Genomic DNA, 21,050 nt, shown 5'->3' with positions numbered 1-21,050 from the left:
TTTTTACTTTTTTTTGTTGTCAAAACAACATCAGCATATTTTGTGAAAAAGTATGATGGCATGAACCCTTATTCTATACAAGTAGGGGTTTAAAGTGCCCGCGAACTACTCAAGCTTGGATCAATAAAAAGCTCAAAACGAGCCGTGCCCGAGCCTCAAATAAAGCTCGTTTAGTTCTTAAGCCCGAGCTCGAGCCTTGTATGAGAAGCTTGTTTAGGCTCATCAAGCCTTGCATATTTTTAAGTTTCACCTATTTTGGTCTTTTATATATTAAGTTAAAACTTCACAACCGAGCTCAAGCCGATACTAGGCTCGTTTAAGGTTTTCATCAAAATATATAAAAATAATAAAAAAATGTCTATTTAAAAAATAATAAACGAGCCATGCCCGAGCTTAAAGAAAACTCACGAACTGAGCTTGAGCTTTAGAAAAGAGCTCGTTACGAGCCAAGCTCGTGCCTTCGTAAATCAAAAACAGTCCAAGCTCGGACTCGGCTCAGCTTGTTTATACCTTAATAATGCAAAAAAATAAACACTCTATTCACCACCTTTTCCTTAACGGAAAATTACTATAAAAAGAACACTCCATCCTGCTTTATGAGCCTCTGTTAGTCTCCTACATCTCAAGAAGATCAAAATCAAGAACATCTTACTACACTCAGTTGCTCCATAAACAATGGCGATCTACATTATCTCAAGATTCGGTATGCTTTATGAGTCTCTGATGAACCCTGCTACTGCTGATTTCTTGTTGAACCCAATTTTTATACATGGGTGTTTTGCTTCTGTACAATTTGTGTCCTGTTTTTCATATTAATCTCTTGGGTTTGCAAAAGATTTGGAATTGATCTAACTGTGGGTCCAACACAGAGTGCTTCTAGGTGTTTGTTTTACAAACAAGCTCTTTTATGTTCTCTTGCACTTTCACTGTTCAATCTTGTTTTGTGTATCTTGGAAGCTAGTACTATTTATTGGTATAGAAATGGCTGGTCTGTTGGAAACAGTGTGACCATTCTGCATGTTGTTCTTGGAACACTTGTTTGGTCCTTTGTTTCGGTTTATTTGCACACATTTGTTTCGAATTCGTCTACAGGATACCCCTTTGTTTTAAGGGTTTGGTGGGTGTTGTTCTTTTCAGTTTCTTGTTATCTCGTTGTGGTAGACTATGTTTATTACAACAGAACCCATGATTCAATTTCTATGTTCTTTGTGTCTGATTCCGTGTCTAGTATCATGGGTTTGTTTCTTTGTTTTGTGGGGTTGTTCCACAAACCAGAAGAAGTGTCTCAAATTCATAATCTTGAAGAACTGCTTTTGAATGCTGGTGTGTCTAGCGGTGAAATTGCGTCAACCTATGAAAATGCAAGTTTCCTTAGCCTGCTGACATTTTCTTGGGTGAGTTCTTTAATTGCAAAAGGGAACAAAAGGCCGTTAGACCTTAAAGATGTCCCTCAAATTGCAAGTATTGATAAGGTTGGAGAAGTATTTCCTGTTTTGTTAAACAAAGTAGAGTGTTTTAGCCATGCCCGGCTCTTGGGGTGTGCCAAGTGGGCGACCGGCCGGGGTACGTTTTTCTCGGGGGCACAATTTTAAAAAAAATTCCCGATGGTATATACGTAAAATACCCGAATGTTTATAATCCCAATATTTTTATAACACTCAAACACCTTTTAGACCAATTTTTTATTTTAATTACACAAAGACTTAGAGGCCCACTCAAAATTGAAAAAGGCCAAGTACTTTTAACTAATCAATATAAGTTAAATAAATAAAATATATAGTCGGGATAACTAAAAGTCAACTTTGAACACCAACGGTTATGGTAGCATATGCATAAGTGAGTTTTTCGAAATTATAGTTATTGAAATCTTATTTACGATCTACAATGCCCCCAACAACTAGTTGGTGATGATAGCTATCGAGAACGGAACGTTAGAGAGCATAAACTATGAAGAATTGATTCACCAATTTGTTATAAAAAATGTTAGGAGAGCTTCACAAATCCATTAGCTATTAAGTATTTAAGTATGTCATATACTCATTCTAATACCATGATTTTTCGATAATTGTTATGTTATCGCTATAACTTTAATCCGCGTATAAAAAATGCGCTTACATTACTTAGTACGTTAAGGTTTAAGGGGGCATATTTTTTCAGCTCGGCCGAGGCACGTGAATTCTCAAAGACGGCCCTGGTTTTAGCAATGGGGAGAATCAAATCACTACATTTAGTCTCTCAAAAGCCTTATTCTGCATTATGTGGGAAGACGTTGTGATCACGGGTGTGCTTGCTTTAACGTATACTTTGTCTAGTTATGTTGGTCCTTACCTCATAGACACATTTGTTCAATATCTGAATGGATATCAACATTATGAAAACCAAGGTTTTGTTTTGGAGGTTGCGTTTGTCATTTCAAAAATTATCAGCTGCTTAGCACAACGACATTGGTGGTTCAAGCTCCAGCAGGCCGGAATTAGGGCGAGATCCGCCATCGTTGCCATGATTTACCAAAAGGGTATGACCATTTCTGGTCAGTCAAAGCAAGGGAACTCGAGTGGCGAAATCATAAACTTTATGGCTGTTGATGTTGAGAGGATATGTACCTTCGTTTGGCATATGCATGCTTTGTGGCTAGTACTAGTGCAGGTAGGTGTTGGATTAGCACTTTTGTACAAAAATTTAGGACTAGCCTTCATCACTTCATTAATCGCCACAATTCTTGTGTTGTTGGCGAATATTCCACTTGGAAACATCCAAGAAGAACTTCAAGAGACTTGATGAAGTCCAAAGATAAACGGATGAAATCAACTTCTGAAATCCTAAGAAATATGAGGATTCTTAAACTTCAAGGTTGGGAAATGAAGTTTTTGTCCAAAATCATCAAACTTAGAGATGAAGAAGAAGGTGCATTGAAGAAGTGCACATATACTTTATCCGTGACTACTTTTATCTTCTGGGGTGCTCCAATTATTGTTGCTGTGGCCACTTTTGCAACATGTTTATTTGCTGGCATCCCCCTTGAATCAGGGAAAGTACTTTCTGCACTTGCAACTTTTAAGATAGTTCAAGGGCCGATTTACAATCTTCCCAAATCTATATCAGTGTTCTTCCAAATGAAAGTCTCACTTGACCGAATTGCCACATATCTTTGCCTCAACGACATTGATTCTAGTGCTGTTAATAAGGTTGCACTAGGCAGTTCTGAAAGTGCTGTTGAGATCATAGATGGTAATTTTTCTTGGGATTTAAATGCATCTTCTAGCCCGACTTTGAAAGATATAAACCTCAGAGTGAATCATGGTATGAGGGTTGCGGTTTGTGGGACCGTTGGGTCAGGGAAGTCGAGCTTACTGTCTTGTATTTTGGGTGAAATATCAAAGATATCAGGAAGTGTGAAAGTTGAAGGATCAAAGGCATATGTAGCTCAATCTCCTTGGATTCAAAGTGGAAAGATTGAAGAAAATATTCTGTTTGGAAGGGAGATGGATAGACAGAGATACGAGAAGGTCCTAGAAGCATGCTCATTGAAGAAAGATCTTGAAACCTTTTCATTTGGTGATCAAACGGTTATTGGGGAGCGAGGGATCAATCTGAGCAGGGGTCAGAAGCAGAGGATACAAATTGCTCGGGCTCTTTATCAAGACGCTGATATCTATCTTTTCGATGATCCTTTTAGTGCTGTTGATGCTCATACAGGAAGTCATCTGTTTAATATAAGTGATTTTGGGTTTTGCTTTTGTTCCAAGAGCCTTTCATTGTTTTGAAACTATATAAAGGTTTAATTACATAACTTGAATGCACATTTGTGTTTATAAATAACAGGAATGCATATTGCGATTACTGGACTTAAAGACGGTTATTTATGTCACACATCAAATTGAGTTCTTACCTGCTGCAAATTTCGTCCTGGTTAGCCATCTAAGTCTTTTATTTTATTTAGTTTGTATGATAGAGTTTGGTCTGATATTAGGGCCAAATTGGTCAAAAGCCCACTAACTCTACTTGGGTAAAATAGATCATGGTTGTTTGAAGTTAATATATTTTTGGCAATCCATTGTTTCATATATGTTAAAGTCTAGTTGTGTAATATGTTGTCATCACAATCAGGTTTTAAGAAATGGAAGAATCATGCAAGCCGGAAAGTATAATGACATCCTCAGTTCAGGAAGCGATTTTATGGACCTTGTAGAGGCACATAAAGAAGCATTATCAGCCATTGATTCCAAGGAGACAACTGTTCAAGAACAAACAGATAGCTCCAAGAAGAACACTAATGATGGTCAAAATGGTAAAGCAGATGATGCCTCGGGTTCAAAACAGCTTGTTCAAGAGGAAGAACGAGAAAAAGGAAGAGTGGGTTTTTCAGTCTACTGGAAATACCTAACAATGGCTTATGGTGGTGCACTAGTACCATTGATAATATTGACACAAGGTCTCTTCCAAACGCTAGAGATCATAAGCAATTATTGGATGGCTTGGGCATCTTCAGGGTCACCAAGTGATCCAGCCTCGGTTACAGGCTCAACCCTGATAATTGTTTATGCAGCTTTAGCAGTTGGATGTTCACTGTGCATACTTGCTAGAGGCCTGCTTGTTGCAACCTTTTCATATAAGGCAGCAACAGTTCTCTTCCGCAAAATGCACTTGGCGATTTTCCGGTCGTCCATGTCTTTCTTCGACTCTACTCCAAGCGGACGAATACTGACTAGAGTAAGCAGTTGTATTCTCACTTTTAATATGCAATCTTCACACACTTTTTAAATATATGCATGAAAATTTTTTTTTCAGATTTTGCAATTATTCTAATGGCGTTTTTATATTTATAAGGCATCTACAGACCAAAGTATGGTGGATTTGGATGTTCCTGACCAATTTGGATCACTTGTATTCGCTGTAGTTCAGATTCTTGGTGTCGTTGCAGTAATGTCACAGGTGGCTTGGGAGGTGGTCATCATATTTGTTCTGGTTGCAGGATTGTGCATCTCGCTACAATATTATTACTTGCCTTCAGCACGAGAAATGGCACAGCTAGCTGGAGTTTGTAAAGGTCCAGTGATACAAAATTTTGCTGAAACAGTATCAGGATCAACAACCATCCGGAGTTTTGATCAACAATCCCTATTCCAGAACACGAATCTGATATTAAATGATGATTTTTCAAGGCCGAAGTTTCATCTTACTGCAGCTAAGGAGTGGTTAGGATTTCGTGTAGATATGCTGTCTTGTTTAACCTTTGCTGCATTTTTAACTTTCTTGGTTTTGATCCCCGAGAGAACCATCGATCCAAGTAAGTTGTTCTTTCTTTATGCATACTATATTGATCTACAATGAAGAATACTTGATGGACAGAAGCTTCTGGTTTATATGCTCAAGGTATCGCGGGAGTGGCTGTTACATACGGGCTTTCTTTGAGTAATCTACAAGGATGGATATTATACGCTCTTACCAACCTTGAAATCAAGATTATTTCAGTTGAAAGAATATTTCAGTACTCTTCTATTCCGAGCGAGCCACCTCTTGTTATAGAAACAAATAGGCCTGGTGATCAATGGCCCTCACAAGGAGAAGTTAGCATACGTCATCTGCAGGTACTTAAATCATACTTTTTTCAGGTGTTCATCTAACCAGAACCGTTTAGTCTGTTTTTGTTATTGAATTTCATGGTTTTCTTTTGGAAGGTTCGGTACGGGCCACATTTGCCACTTGTGTTGCAAGGTATTACGTGCACTTTCAGTGGCGGAAAGAAAAGTGGGATTGTGGGAAGAACCGGAAGCGGTAAGTCTACTTTGATACAAACACTCTTCCGCCTTGTGGAGCCAGCAGCTGGACAGATTCTGATAGATGGAATCAACATATCCACCATCGGACTTCATGACCTCCGATCAAGATTGAGCATAATTCCTCAAGATCCGACCATGTTTGAAGGAACTATTCAAAGCAACATGGATCCCCAAGAGTATAGAGATGAAAAAATTTGGGAGGTAATTGAATTACAGAAGTTTAGTTTCATATATGCATTCAAGCCCCATATTGTATGCTAATCTGAAAATATTTATTATTACTACGGCTCTCGATAAGTGCCAACTTGGAGCCGAAGTGAGGAGTAAGGAAGGAAGGCTTGATTCACCAGGTCCGGTCAACCCAACATACCCATTAATTTGCTTTGACCTGCATTAACCCATTTTGACACATTACATTGTCAGTTTATCACATGATATTTACTTGTTAGTTTTCATATAAAATTAGTTACCGAGAATGGAGGGAACTGGAGTGTTGGTCAAAGGCAGCTGCTGTGTTCGGGCGCGTGCTACTCAAGAAAACCAAAGTTTTAGTTCTTGATGAAGCTACCGCATCAGTAGACACTGCAACTGATGCCATGATTCAGCAAACGCTCGGGAAACACTTTACTGACACAACTGTGATAATGATTGCGCATCGGATCTCCTCTGTGCTTGATAGTGACATGGTTTTGGTACTAGAAGACGGTTAGTATAATTCTGTTGACTGTGGCTCTCGTTTCTATCGAGTCAAAGTGTTTATATGTGTGCTTTTGTTCTGTATGCAGGTCTGGTTGACGAATATGACTCTCCAACGAAGTTGCTAGAAGATAATTCGTCTTCATTCGCAAAGCTTGTAGCTGAGTATAGCATGAGATCTAATTCCAACATTTAGAGCCTTGCAGGTACTGCTGTGAAATGGGTCAGACCGAAACATCCGGGTAGGGTAATCTGGTATGAGACTAAAAATTGGGTTCAGGTACGGGCATGTGATTAGGCGAGGCCTGGCCCGATTACCGGATAAATATGTTGGAGCTTAACCATTACCTTGAAGAGAAAGTTTGCTAACCAAACATAGATCTGGATATACTAGCATGGTGGAAAACTAATGGTTTGAAGTACCCGATACTCCAAAGGATAGCTCGAGATCCTTATAGCTCTAGTTGCCTTGGAGTCTTCTTTTAGCACGGGCGGTAGATTGGCAAGTCCTCATTGTAGCCGCCTACATCCAAGGATATTGGAAGCGTTGAATGTTGATGTGTGTTGAAAGTTGGTTGTTAAATGAAACAAGTGATAATTTCATTTGGTTACATTTATAAAATGATTCTGTTTATGTATTAAAAGTGTAGTACTTTCAAATGTTAACTACAAACAATCTGTTTGTTGTACAAAAGTTATGACATCTATGGTTTTAAACCATCATGCATGTGTTTTCATAGTTTGTTTTGTCTAATCTTGGAGAGATTGGCCACTCAAGTATATATTTAAGTTGACGGCTATTAGTTCGGGTTATTCGGCAACTAGTTCATCTCGGGTTCGAGTTAGAAGTTTAAACGGGTTGGGTACATTAGGGTCAACTTATTCGGGCCTTGGGTCGTTTCAAGTTGGGTTCGGTATTCGGGTACAGTTAAAAACACACCCCTAAGATAGGGTACTATTGTTGAACATGCCACCATTTGCTACCTAAAGCCTAAAGGTTCATCATATTCCACGATGAATGACAATTGATTGGAGTCTTCTTATGATGGCCAGGAAATAATAAATGATAAAAGCCTTCAAATGATAGATTCCCTTCAGGTTTTGAAATGATTAAAGTTTTTTTTAATTGATTACATTTTAATATACTATTACATTTTGCAATACAATATCACACTTCACTGTCGCATAGGGATGAGCCTTGACTCTAGGATATACCATCAACGACAATTCGACAAAAATATATATGCCAGCGTGTTGGTAATGGTTTTATTTATAAAACTACCACTAACAGAGGATTATTATGAAATAGTAACAGAATTACTATATTGTGTAAATGTATATAATTAAAACACAATGTACATGTATGTTAGACGATCTTGTAGTTCTGAAAATATTAAGATGATACGTACTTAAAACTTAAAAGTAAAATAAATACATGTAATGTATAAAATAGGAAATTTTATGACAATAATAAATTATACATGCTTTAAATTCTCCTCAATCAGGCTGAGGGGTGTGGGGGGCTTTAATGGGGGCTTTAATGGGGGCTCCAACCAATAATATTATGACGTGTGGCAGAGAGAGAAACTGGATAAGGGGGGTGTTGGAGCCCCCGTTGGAGCCCCTGGCCCTGGTGTGGAGGGGCTCCAGCAGGGGCTCCAGCGAATTTTTTTTTTATTTTTTTATAAATATATTCAAACAAAGTATTATTAAAAAAACTCATAAATTATTAAAAAAAACACACATTAATAAATAATGCCTAATTAAAGTATCGTTAGCACCCGATCGATCACGATCACGAGGTGGTGCTCTAACTCTCTGGACTCGAGGTTGATGGGCTTGATTTTGCAAGAGATCCACCACGGTTGCGGTCAAAACTCCCCCTACATGAAGAAGCAAATCATCCTCTTCGGAGGAGTCGGAATCAGACGAGTACCACGACATTTTTTTTGTGTTAGTTTTGAGAGGATTTTAGGAGGAAAGGTGTATAATTGTGAAATGAAGTATATTTTATAAAGGTATATATTTATAGTTTAAGAAAATATTTTTTTTTAATTTAATATGAGCTCAACGGCTCTTTTCCGTAAACCTATATAGAAAAAATATTTTTTTTTTGTTTTTTTCGGCTCCCAACGGTCCAAAATACCTCAAAATATTATTAAAAAAATATTTTTTTTTAATTTAATATGAGCTCAACGGCTCTTTTCCGTAAACCTATATAGAAAATATATTTTTTTTTTGTTTTTCTCGGCTCCCAACGGTCCAAAATACCTCAAAAGGTGTGCTCCTCTCTCTCTTCTCCCGCTAACCAGCTCACGCCTGCATTGTTTTTCGCGTTAGCGCCCTGGTGGTGTGGTGTTAGCGCCTGGGGGCGCGAGCGGAGGGGCTCTAGCGCCCCCGTTGAAGCCCCACACCCCTCAGCCTCACATTCCAAGTTATTAGGAAATAAATTTCTAGTAAATTGCTAAGTTGTATATAACTTTTTATCTCCTAGGTCAATCAGTTATGTAAAACTTATCATTATGGTCTTCATGTAAGCTAGAAAGATCACCGGCGCAACACGCGAGGACTAGTAACTAGTTGTTTTTCAAGTATACATGTCTTTTTAAAACGATGTTTGATAAAATCAAAAAAAGACAAAAATAAAAAAATCAAACCAAATGTCTACATTTATTAGATTTGTTAAATACCGCCTATAGTAATTGTAAAATTACGAATAAGAATATTAATCATAAGAAAATTAAACTGTTAATAAAAAGTTAATGTTTCCTAGTTTTGTCATTAAGAAGCTGTTTGGTATGGGGTAATAGAATGGACAAGGGAATGGAATGGATGGAGGATTGGAATGGATCATTACTATTCCATTGTCTTGTTTGGTTACCATCTATAAAGCTAAAAATGAAATGAATAATTAATTAATGTTGTTAGGCAAAAAAAAAGGGAATAAAATAAAATTGGAGGTAAGCGGAGGTGATGATGGTGGCGGTAGTGGTGGGAGGCGGTGGCGAGAGTGGGAGGCGATTGGTGATGGTGGTTGGCGGTGGTCAGTGACGGTGGCAGGTGATGTGGCGGTGGCGGTGGTTGGCGATAACAGAAGGGGGCGGTGGTGGGTATTAGCGGTGGTGGTAGTGGGAGGTGGTGGGTAGGTTGCGGTGATGGTGGGTGGCGGTGGTGGTTGTGGATGGTTAATGTGGCGGCGGTAGTCGGCGGAGACAGCGGTGGTTGAAGGCGACGGCGGTGGTCAACGGCGGCGGGGGTGGGGCTGGTGGTGGAGGTGGCGGCGTTGGTGGTGGGTGGCGGTGGTGATCGATGGTAATAGTGGGAGGGTGATGGAGATGAGTAGGGTGAAAGAGAGGATGGAATGAAAAAAAAACAAAGGGGGTGGATGGAATGAATTTGGGGTGTTTTAGAGGGAATATAATGGACAAGGTAATGAGTGATTACATTCCTTTAACTAACCAAACACACTTTTCTTCATTCCTTCGTAATGGTCCATTCCATTCCACCTCTCATTCCTGCATACCAAACGCTACCTAAGTGTAATGACTATGTTTCTATAAGAAATTCGTTGAGATAGATTATAGATATGTTGTATTTCTATTAGTGATTTATGAATAACAATTTTAATTATAAAAAAAATAAACTGTTAACAAAAAGTTAATGTTTTCTAGTTTTGCCATGAAGTGTAATGGCTATGTTTCCATAAGAAATTTGTAGAGAGCGGCTATAGAGATGCTGTATTTCTAATTACGATTAACGTACTTGTATTGTGCGTTTGAAATTAATTTAGTTTTATCTATTTATTATATGATCTGACTCGACCCGACCCGACCCGAATGATACCATTTTTTATTAATATTTAGCACATCCAACCCCAAAAATTTTCCACTCTCATGAAAAAGTTTCTAGATCCATCATTATGCACATATACAAGAATTTAAATCTTCCAATCCTACGTCTATGAAATAACCAATCAAGACCTTAACACTATGTTTATTTGTTACCAATGTTGGGTTGTTTACCTTTTCAACTAAAAAAATAGAAAATTTAATTTTCAATCCACAATTTGGTCGTTTGTACAATCCAGGTCACACAACCCCTTTATCGTCACATGGCACTTTGCTAGTGGCTAAGGTTTTCATTTTTCCTTTTTCATTCTAAACAATTTATTTTACATATATATTTTGATTTTTGTTTAATTACGCATATAGTTAACTTTTTTTTAGAAAAATCAAAAAACGTATAGTTTTTTTTTTATGAACAATATGATATCAGTTTTATTAAAAACGGAGTACTTTCAAATATATAATTTTTAATACGAGTTTGTAAGATTTTGTTGTGTTAAAACTTGAATAAGTTATTAGGTTGGAAATAAAATTGAAGTGTATATTCTTTTAGTATCTGAAAACACGGTTTTGTTAGTTATTATTTTTTTTTGAACATTCAGATATAAATTTTATTGAAAATATTTTTTTTAAATAAGAGGTTTTTTTTTTAATTTTATAGAAATATGGTATTATCTTATTTGTCACTTGTCCACATTCTATTGGTTTGTTGGATTTTTTTAATAATATTTATGTTTAAAATAATATTGTTACAGTAAAAATAAACATTTTTGTGATTTATAATAAACTTTATCGAATAAATTAAAACCAAAACAAGATATATGCAATAAAAAAATTGGTTTAGGTTAAGTATAAATGAGAATAAAAGCTAAAGTTGTGTTGCATACGTGGAAGAGAGATATTATTTTTATTAAAGGTTAAGTTAGAATGAGTTCTGAATCAAGTTAATCTAACCAATACACTAGACGGTTAGTGGTTAATGTATTATAGTTTTATATAATAATATAATTATAATTATAATTATGATTTATACTAGCCAATAAAACCCTATATTTTAGTCGTTAAAAAAACCTTACAAATTAGTGATCTCAGTCAAAGTTGTTGATTTGAGACGCCTAAAAACTTTAATTTAAGGGAAATGTCTTAGGCTCAAATCTCACTTATGAAAATAAATAAATAGGGTTTTCATGACCAGTGGATTTTCTCATCTATAGTGGATAGGGCTAAAGGTGTACAGATTTAGGCCCAGACCGAAAAACCTAACATAACCGACCCTAAAATAACCGAACCCGAACCAACCCTACACTTCCCGTTTTTTTTCGGTCTTGATATTTGCAGGTACTCGGTCTCAGGTCGGGTTCGGGCCCAGATCCAGTGAAAACCCAACTAACTGAGAGAGACCGATATTAAAAGGTCATATATGGTTACATGGCTCTTGGTGACGGCGCTGATAAGGTTTTGCTCCGATGGGTTCATACTTTAATCTTGCAGGAACAACATGAACGACCTGAGATGCAAAATCACAAGCTTCCATTTCCAATTGTTAGCTTTCTTCCATGACTATCTGAACTCTGAAAGGTGTACAAATGCATGAACGGAGGAGACATGGCCTTTTGTTTTGAAAAGTGAAAGAAAAAATATATTATATTTTGAAAAGAGAAAGTGAAATAAGTAGCATTTCTTTACCCATAAAATAAAAAGTCACAAGTAATAAAATATAATTAGTAATTAAGATAAAATATAATCATTACAGTGCTTTGGGAATCATAAAGATGCATGCCTATAACTTTAAAAGATGGTAAAAAAAAAGTCTTTTACCTCTACAAATTACTGAGTTATGTTCCCAACAAACTATCTTCTCTTTATTGTCCATATATAGTGAAAATTATGAGGTCATCAAATAGTTCCACCCCATCTTCTACCATAACTCCATTAACAGCTAGCTTGAGATGATTCCCACCATCGGGTCGGTCCTTTTCGGTCTACCCGAAGCGCCAAAACCGAGGGTACCTGATATCCGAAGTGAGTCAAGCGGGTCGGTCTTCGGTTCTTGTATATATGATTTTCGGGTTTCGGTCCTGGTCGGTCATTTCCCGATTCGGGTCGGTCTGCCGAGATGCACACCCCTAGATAGGGTGTTATATAGTGGATTGGGTCGTTATATTCAAACATCACCCCCATGGTGTGTTAACAAGTGTATAGGGCTCGTATAGGGGCTATACGAGCTGTATAGTCCCTGTATAATTGACAAACGCACTTTATGATAGCTTTTTCAGTCTATACGAGCCGTATAAGGTTTATACGACCCGTATAGACCGAGACACGCTCCGACACATTATGACATAGTTCTGCCCTATACTGCTCGTATAGCCCCCTATACGACTCGTATAGAGGCACCTGGTGTCTGAATAACCTATGTGGTGTGAGAATAACCTATGCCTAATGGATTTTCTCTTGAAGTTAAATGGGTGGGTTAGTGGCCTGTTGGTGATCCAACGTGACCGTTAAAGTATTTGTTTTTTTTTAAATCATACACTTTGCATATGATTTAAAACAACACGTGACTCACTCGTGAGTGCAGTCAGTGAACCACAAACCATACATAAACAAGTCAACAACAACGGGAAGATGCTCCGGTTGCCGGTTACATCCACCGTCCGTTTTCTATACCAACCACATCTCAGCCGTTCACTGGTGACATGGCAACATAATTAATTAACTGCTTTTAAATTCCGTGTTTCAAGTCCAAACACACTTCACTTTCACTCTCAACGCGAGTCCAATTTCTCACCAAAAACCTTTAACTCAGCCCTAATTCATGTACGTTTTTTTTTCAATTTTACTTGTATTAGTTATTATTTGCAACAGCACATGGTTTAATTCGATGTTAATACGTCTCAATTGTATTATTATTCGGTTAGGGTTTTGTTTAATAGTTTCGTTGTTATACTACTATATATGTGCATATGTTGATCTGAAATCATTGTATTTACTGCTTGTAACTGTGTATGTAGATCAATGCATGTGTATTTTAGCTCAAGTGCACGTTTTCTTTCGGTTTATGGTATTTAGGGTTTGTCTTTTAGGATTTGGTTATTTACGCAGCTTTTCGCTGGTTGAGTGTTGTTGATGCATGTGGTTGATGTTATTGAATTTAATAAAGGTGACTTGTTTAGTTTTATGATTTTGCTGAACTTGCCGGTTGAGTGCTAGACTTATAATGTGGTTTTAGTTAATGGGTTGTGGTAAAATGTTTAGTTATGGGAAGAAGGTGCAAGATGCATTCGTGTTATTTAAAAACACAAAATGTGCATTCAAGCTATGCAATAATTATACCTTTATGTACTCTCAAAACTACAAAAACTTCTTAGAACATAAATGATAACCCAAATTCAGGTACCTTGAAAAAAGGCCTTCCCGAATGAGCATCAACCGCGCTAATCGGATCATCAAAAAGATAAATATTGGAATCTTGATATAGAGCCTGTGCAATTTGAATTCTCTTCTTCTGACCACCACTCAAATTTAGTCTCTGCTCATCAATAACTGCTTGATCACCAAACGAAAGAATTTCAAGATGTTTCTTCAAAGAACATGCTTCTAGAAGCTCCTCATACCTCTCTCTATCCATCTACCTACCAAACAAGATATTATCTTCAATCTTCCCACTTTGTATCCATGGAAGTTGATATGCATATGCGTTTGATCAAATATATCAGGAAGTTGGAAGATTGAAGATAATCCTGATATCTTTGATCAAACGCATATGTATATCAATCTCCATTGATACTCAGTGGGAAGATTGAAGATAAATATCTTGTTTGGTAGGTAGATGGATAGAGAGAGGTATGAGAAGGTTCTATAAGCATGTTCTTTGAAGAAAGACATTGAAGTTCTTTCGTTTGGTGATCAAACGGTTATTGGTGGGCAAGGACTAAATTTGGCTGGTAGTCAGAAGCAGAGAATTCAAATTGCACGGGCTCTATATCAAGATTCCAATGTTCATCTTTTTGATGATCCGTTTAGCGCGGTTGATGCTCATACAGGAATTCATCTGTTTAATGTAAGTGATTTTGGGTTTTGCCTTTGTTCCAAGAACCTTTCATTGATTTGTAACTATATAAAGGCATAATTACATAATTTTAATGCACATTTGTGTTTATAAATAACAGGAATGCATATTGCGATTACTGGACTCACAGACAGTTATGTGTGTGCATGTGTTGATCTGAGATCATTGTATTTGCGACTTGTAACTATGTATGTAGATCAATGCATGTGTATTTTAGCTGAAGTGCACATTTTTGTTCGGTTTATGATATTTAGGGTTTGTCTTTTAGGATTTAGTTATTTAGGCAGCTTTTTGCTGTTTGAGTGTTGATGCATGCGGCTGATGTTATTGATTTGTTAAAGGTGACTAGTTTTATAGTTTTACTGAACTTGCCTGGTTGAGTGCTGACTCTTGATGAGCTTTTAATTAACTGTTTGTGATAAGATGTTCAGTTATGGGGGAAGAAGGTGCGACTTCTGAAGTTGCGGAGACGGTGGAGAATGGTACTGTCTCTCCAGAGAAAGTAGCCAATGATGTGAATGGGGAAAAGGAGGCGGTTGAAAAGATGGAGGAAGATGTAAAGGATAATGAGAATGAGAAAACTAAAGAAGATGATGTTAATGAAGAAGCAGAGGTAAAAGATAATAAAGGAGGGGAAAATAAAGGAAATGATGAACCTGAGGGTGAGCCAATGGAAGTTGATGGCGAGAAAGATGCAAACGAGGAGACTGATAATAATAATAATAATAGTAATAATAATAATAATACAGAAGCTGATTATTCAAAAGAGGAAGAAGAGATCCCAAAGAAGAAGGGATCGAAAAAAGGTGCAAAAAAGAAGGGTGGTGAAGAAAAAAGCAACAGCAGGAAAAAAGTAAAGGAATCGACAACTCCTGTTGCTCCTACAATTGAACGGCCAGTACGGGTACGGAAATCTGTAGAACGACTGGTTGCGGTCATTGAGAATGACGCCACCAAGGAATTCCATATTTTAAAGGTGGATGTTTTCGTGTTGAATTTCAAGACTTTTCTTGTTGTTTGTCTTTAAATAACTCAATTAAATCTTTCTACTTTTACTGATTTATTGTTGTTATAATGGTCTGCAGGGTCGTGGTACTGTACTGAAAGATATTCCAAATGGTATGGTCTTATGTTTTCATTTTCTTATTTTTGTTTTTCATTTTCTTATTGCATTATGATGTATATATGTGTATATATGTATATATGATGTATATATGTGTTTTTCATTTTCTTATTCATTTTCTTATTGATGTATATATGTGTATATATGTGTATAAGCAATTTCATTTTCTTATTGTTTTTCATTTTCTTATTCATTTTCTTATTGTTTTTCATTGTCTTTCGCACATATGATGTATATATGTGTGAACCCTCGGGTGGGCAAAAGTGAAATTGCACTAATTTTGACGTTATTTTACTAATCTCGTGAAAATAACGTTAAAAGTGACGGACGGTTAATCAGGCATCATGTAGTGGCGTTGATAGCCGAAAGACAAGGGTACATGCACCGATCAGCCGGTGTCCCGATGATTGAGTGCTATGTGCCTTATGTCCAAGGCTTGATGCAAAACTACTATCGAGCCGGGGGTCTCACCGGAAGCAGCCTCTCTATCCTTATGGGGTAGAGGTAAGGCTGTCTACATCTTACCCTCCTCAGACCCTACTATAGCTTTGCTATTGGTGGGATATACTGAGTACGATGATGATGATGATGATGATTTTCTTATTGCATTAAACACCCCTTGATTTGCTGTTAGGAAAACTTTTGATCTAAAGTGATATAAAATGTAAAAGATATGCTTTTATATAACTTATTGTATACGCATCGGCTAATACTGAACAAAAGGATTCAATTACAACAGAGGGGCATGTAAGTGGGCAACAAGTTGTGCCGCCACCCCCTTTTGAATGGCAAAACCGATCCTACTGAAAACAAAGTTATAGTTCTTCAGCGTCGAAAAGTTACTGCGCACGGCCCGCTGAACTCTTTTCAGAAGCGTAACAGCTTCGGGGTTGAATTGATTCAGTCACTTGTTAGGGCTTTAATATTAACAGTACTGGTTGGGAGGAAAGCTGTTGACTTCACTTTTTAGCTTATTAACTACTAATGTGAACTCTTTGAACTTGTGATTCATAAGGATTAGGCATGTATAAAATGTTTGAAATTTGAAGTTATGGAGCTATGGATAGTGAGGTTAATTGCTTCATTATTTTTTGAGATAAACCTAACTATATCATTTTTATATGTGTACAAAGCCACTAGCCTTAACTTATATATGTGTATATACTTTTCATATGCTGCATATCTTGGGTTTCCTGTCTAAATCCTGTATTACTTTTCAGTTTCATACAAGCTATCAAAGATAAAGGTGGTTGATGACACTCTCAAACTGCTCCATACTATTTTATTTGGGAGAAGAGGAAAGGTAATTGAACTTCAGCTCATGAATATCTATGAATCTGTATGATCTTTCTAGGGGTATTATTTTTTTAATCTTCTTTGATATTTTTTTTCTGTTGATGCTTAATGTTTATCATGACGAAGTAGAAACGCCCCGACATCGGTGGTTTGAATCATGCATATAATTTGTAGTTAGTCATACGCATACATAAATAAGCTTTCTTTATGTATGGACTTTGGAAGCATTTTTTAATAGTTATATAGATATATTAGCTCTCATTTTCTTTGATGTTCTTGTGTATTTTCTGGGCTTAAACTAAATGCTGCTATACTTTGATCTTGATATTATTTTTTAGTGAGCTACCATAAATGTGTGGATACCTAATATTAAGCGTTGGATTAAAATTGCAGGCCGCGCAGGTCAAGAGTAATATCTTGCAGTTTTCTGGCTTTGTCTGGCCTGAAAATGAGGTAATAATCATTTCATCTAACAGTAGAATGTTGGTTTCATTTTCTCACTGGCTAAACTTCAAGAAAATTACAAGGTTAAGCATGTATATGTAGAGAAAAATAAATAGAACCACAATAAGGTTAAAAGATTAGATGGATTGATTTTCAAACTCGTAGTAATTCAGAGATGTGACTGTGTGTCACTATGTGATTCCATTAGAAAAATATGCATGATCTGTTGCTTCTAAAGCTAATTTGATATAAATACATGACATGTGTTGAGTGTGATACATTTACTGTCATTGCAGGAAAAACATAAATTGAAAGTTAAAGAAAAGCTTGACAGGCTTAATAAAGAGAAGCTCTTGGAGTTCTGTGATATACTTGACATGACAGTCAGCAGAGCTAATAAGGTATTTTTAGTTATTGTATGTTATTGTATAAATTTAATGTTGATTATTCATCACATGGCTGCTGATGCAATTCTTAGAGGAGGGGTAATTGTGACAAAAAAAGATAAAAACACTTTTAATTTTATGGCTTTTGCTCTAATCCCAACTTAACATTCTTTTAAAAACCATCACTCTTTCTTGAATGCAATTACTAATTTAAGTTCAAAAAGATTCAGGCTGAACTTGGCGCTGTTTGAAGTTCATATTTTCTTGTAAACATAGTATGACATTATGTTTGTTTTGCTAAAAAAATCAGGAAGATATTGTGGTAAAGCTGATTGATTTTATGTTGACTCCTCATGCCACAACTAGTGAGCTGCTTGCAGAGAAAGAGCAGGTTTGCATTTTAAGTTTTAATATTTAGTATTCTTTTTTAACTTTTATCACTGCCTGCTTATAATATGTCATGTTATTCAGTCGACCAAAGGTAAAAAACAAAAGAGTGAAAGCAAGAAAAGCATATCTACCTCTGAGGCTACACCTTCAAAAAGCTCATCTAAGGTATCTCTTATAAAATATAAGCTCTGTTAACAATAGTTATAAGTTATAATCATGTTTTGAAGGTAATCACAATAGATTACATCTTAATTTGTTTGCGAAGAAGCAGAAAACTAAAAGCATTTCTGAAGAGGACAAGAAGTGGGCGGCCAAAACTAATGATTCAAAAGAAGAGAGTGATGAAGATGAGAAGGACAATGAAGAACATGAAGATGTGAACAGTGCTACTGAGAAATCTGAGGATGAGAAATCAGAGGATATTGCAAGTGAGGAAGAAGATGTGTCTGAACCTGAACCTGAACCTGAACCTGAATCTGAATCTGAATCTGAATCTGAAGAAGAATTTAGTAAGAAACGCAAAAGAAGTTCAACCAAATCTAAATCTTCCAAAAAGGAATCGGGTGTGAAACCTAAAGAGAAGAAAGAAATTACTAAATCCAAAAGGACTAGCAGCTCACCTCAAAAGAAGAAACCAGTTAACTCTATAAGTGGTTCTAAAGTTGCGGATCAAACTGATTCTGGTACAAAGACTTTCTCAAGGAGGAACAAGAAGGATGCAGTTGAAGAGAAACTTGCCCCGAAAGAGAAAAATGGTACTCTGCATGTTTCCGTCTTTTTCTTAACCATGATTATTAGAGGTGGCAAAATGGGCGGGGTTGGGAAAACGGGTTCGGGTCAAATGTTGCGCTAGGCTAATCAGTCAATAACAAATAAATATCTAAAGGCATATGGTTATTCATTATATGCTGATAACTACTTTTTTTAACAAAGGGAAAAGGACGGTGAAAGAGAAAGCGAAGCCTAAATCAGAAAAACAGAAGATAAGTGATGGTGACCTTAGAACTGCAATCTGTGAGATCTTTAAGGAAGTTGACTTCAATACGGTGAGAATCTGTTACCAATAATTTTCACTCAGATTAATCGCATAATGATTTTAGTCTTCACTTTTCACAATTTGTGGGTGATGTCGTTACAAAACACCTCTTTTCCTGAGAATTAGTTTTGAAAGAAAATAGCGCACATGGTTGTTCCATGATCCGTCCTTGCTTCATTTGGGTTCGAGGTTGATGCAATATATAAAATCCAGTATTTGTCTCTCTTACAAGTTTTGCACTATTTGTGTTTTGCAGGCAACCTTTACTGCTATTGTCAAGCTGCTCAGTAAGCATCCTCTATTCCTTTATTTATTAGTGGATGTGGCAATTTTGACCATCCATTTATAAAATAGATCAGTCAATATTGGTTTTGATTTTATTGTTTGTAATGTTTTTGTTTCAGCCAAGAGATTTAATACAGATCTGACATCAAGAAAGGCATCCATAAAGTTCATGATCCAGGAAGAGTTATCCAAGATAGCTGATGAAGCTGAAGACGAGGAGGATGAAAAGGAACCTGCTGGAAAAGAAGCATCTGGGCAAGAGGTCAAGGCCTGAGCATGCAGAAAAAACCGTTTTCGTTTCACTAGGTTTTTGTTTTTCTTGTTGCTTGTGGTATAAACATGTAACTTAATGTTAGTTATTTGATTAGGGTTTTCACTGTAGAGGTAGAAGAAGAGTAGAAGTGCAGTGGTAAATGGTAGTTGTGCTTTTTATGCATAATACGTGTCATGAGAGTATAAATTATGGGATAATTTGCCTGTATGTTCTCATAATTTGACCCGTTGATGGTTTATATTTTTAGACTCAAATGCTTGTGTTGTCTGTGTTCATGTCCAACAACCTGTAAGGCTAACCTTTTATTCAGGGTTGTGTAAATGATGGGAATTGGTTCATCATGTTTTATGGTTTGTACAATTTGTCGAAAAAGAGAATTATTTAGGGCCTCGTAGTGTGGTGATCTAGTGTTCTTGCATGGATCCCATTTCTCGTCTTATACAACACGGTAAGGTGTGGATATGGAGATTTGATCATTTATACGTTGTACAAGTCTATTTAACCATGACTAAAGCAAGGAAGTGAGCTTGAAATTGAATGTTAAAACATTGGTTATATGATCTTTAAGGATAAATTTTCTAGATACTGCGAAGTTTTTTGGTAGTAGTTTCCACGTTTGACGAACTAAATCACGAGGTTCAAGTCAGATGCGGACACAAACTCAAACCAGCCAGCTACTTAAAGTGTGACTCACCCAATCACATTTGTATCACTGAGAAAGCATCCAAAGGAGATCGAACAATCCATAGTCTGCCCATTTTAAATGCTTTGGATGTTCTCATTAGCTAACAATAAAAGTCTAGATCAGTTGTGACATTGAACAAACCATAAGTGTATTGTTTTGATATAAATAGACAAGTTTGTTAATAAATTATACAAACATAGAGAAATAAACCATCTTGCCACTAACAGTCAAGACTCTATACAAGAGGTGCATGAATAGATGGGAACACACTAAACATTAGAGGTACACAAACCGGGTATTCTCAGGAATCAGATCCGGGCAGGAAACCGGTTCCGGGTTGGTCAACAAAAGTCAAAACTGGGTCTGGGTATTCGACCGGGTTTTGACCGGTTCCACCGGGTTTTTTTCGGGTTTTAGGTAAGGTTGGCTCGGGTCGGGTTTTGACCGGGTATTGATGGAACCAGTTCCACCGGTTCCGGATACAGTTATGGGGGTAAACCCAAAGCCTGGTTTATACCAGCGGGTAGGGTAGGGTCAGGTCCGGTTCCAGGTAGGAACCGTCGGGTCAAGTCCGGAACCGGTTTTTTTTTCATCTCTACCAGACATCATCTATATAAACTCTGTTTAAGTTCTTTTGTATAAAAAATATTGATATTTGCATTCTCAGACTTAAAAAAGAGGCTTTCATTCAACTCGTCAGTCGCCAGAACCTTTTTTGACCAATACTTGTATTTGTCA

The 21,050-nt window shown here is 36.8% G+C and overlaps 1 protein-coding gene and 1 pseudogene across 2 annotated transcripts; both read left to right on the top strand.

The window, feature by feature from the left end:
- Nucleotides 1-675: 675 nt before the first annotated feature.
- Nucleotides 676-6,672, top strand: LOC143585515 (ABC transporter C family member 3-like; annotated as a pseudogene).
- Nucleotides 6,673-13,111: 6,439 nt separating this feature from the next.
- On the top strand, nucleotides 13,112-19,901 carry LOC143585514 (uncharacterized). Of its 2 annotated transcripts, XM_077067286.1 has the most exons (12): nucleotides 13,112-13,141; nucleotides 14,825-15,369; nucleotides 15,479-15,512; nucleotides 16,737-16,819; nucleotides 17,206-17,265; nucleotides 17,553-17,657; nucleotides 17,953-18,033; nucleotides 18,114-18,197; nucleotides 18,298-18,787; nucleotides 18,966-19,078; nucleotides 19,325-19,355; nucleotides 19,473-19,901. In XM_077067286.1, exons 2-12 carry the CDS (start codon nucleotides 14,827-14,829, stop codon nucleotides 19,625-19,627), a joined length of 1,779 nt encoding a protein of 592 aa, XP_076923401.1. In that variant the 5' UTR covers nucleotides 13,112-13,141; nucleotides 14,825-14,826; the 3' UTR covers nucleotides 19,628-19,901. The 2 variants fall into 2 exon arrangements, with proteins under 2 accessions (XP_076923401.1, XP_076923400.1); XM_077067285.1 differs by lacking the exon at nucleotides 13,112-13,141 and having other exon boundaries at nucleotides 14,614-15,369.
- The last annotated feature ends 1,149 nt before the right edge of the window (nucleotides 19,902-21,050 follow it).

This window comes from Bidens hawaiensis, unplaced genomic scaffold, assembly GCF_021521415.1.
Source record: "Bidens hawaiensis isolate Kalapana, Puna unplaced genomic scaffold, B.hawaiensis_p1.1 tig00033876_1, whole genome shotgun sequence".
Taxonomy (NCBI): Eukaryota; Viridiplantae; Streptophyta; class Magnoliopsida; order Asterales; family Asteraceae; genus Bidens; species Bidens hawaiensis.
Note: the sequence above shows the minus strand (reverse complement) of the source record. Positions and strands in the feature narration are given on the sequence as shown.

What these genes read in the sequence shown, in the direction of transcription:
- LOC143585514 (XM_077067286.1), top strand. Translation starts at nt 14,827, where the DNA reads ATGGGGGAAGAAGGTGCGACTTCTGAAGTTGCGGAGACGGTGGAGAAT. An exon ending in CAGTCAGCAGAGCTAATAAG is followed by an intron (nt 17,658 to 17,952) that starts GTATTTTTAGTT and finishes TAAAAAAATCAG; the next exon opens with GAAGATATTGTGGTAAAGCT. An exon ending in AGGAAGTTGACTTCAATACG is followed by an intron (nt 19,079 to 19,324) that starts GTGAGAATCTGT and finishes TGTGTTTTGCAG; the next exon opens with GCAACCTTTACTGCTATTGT.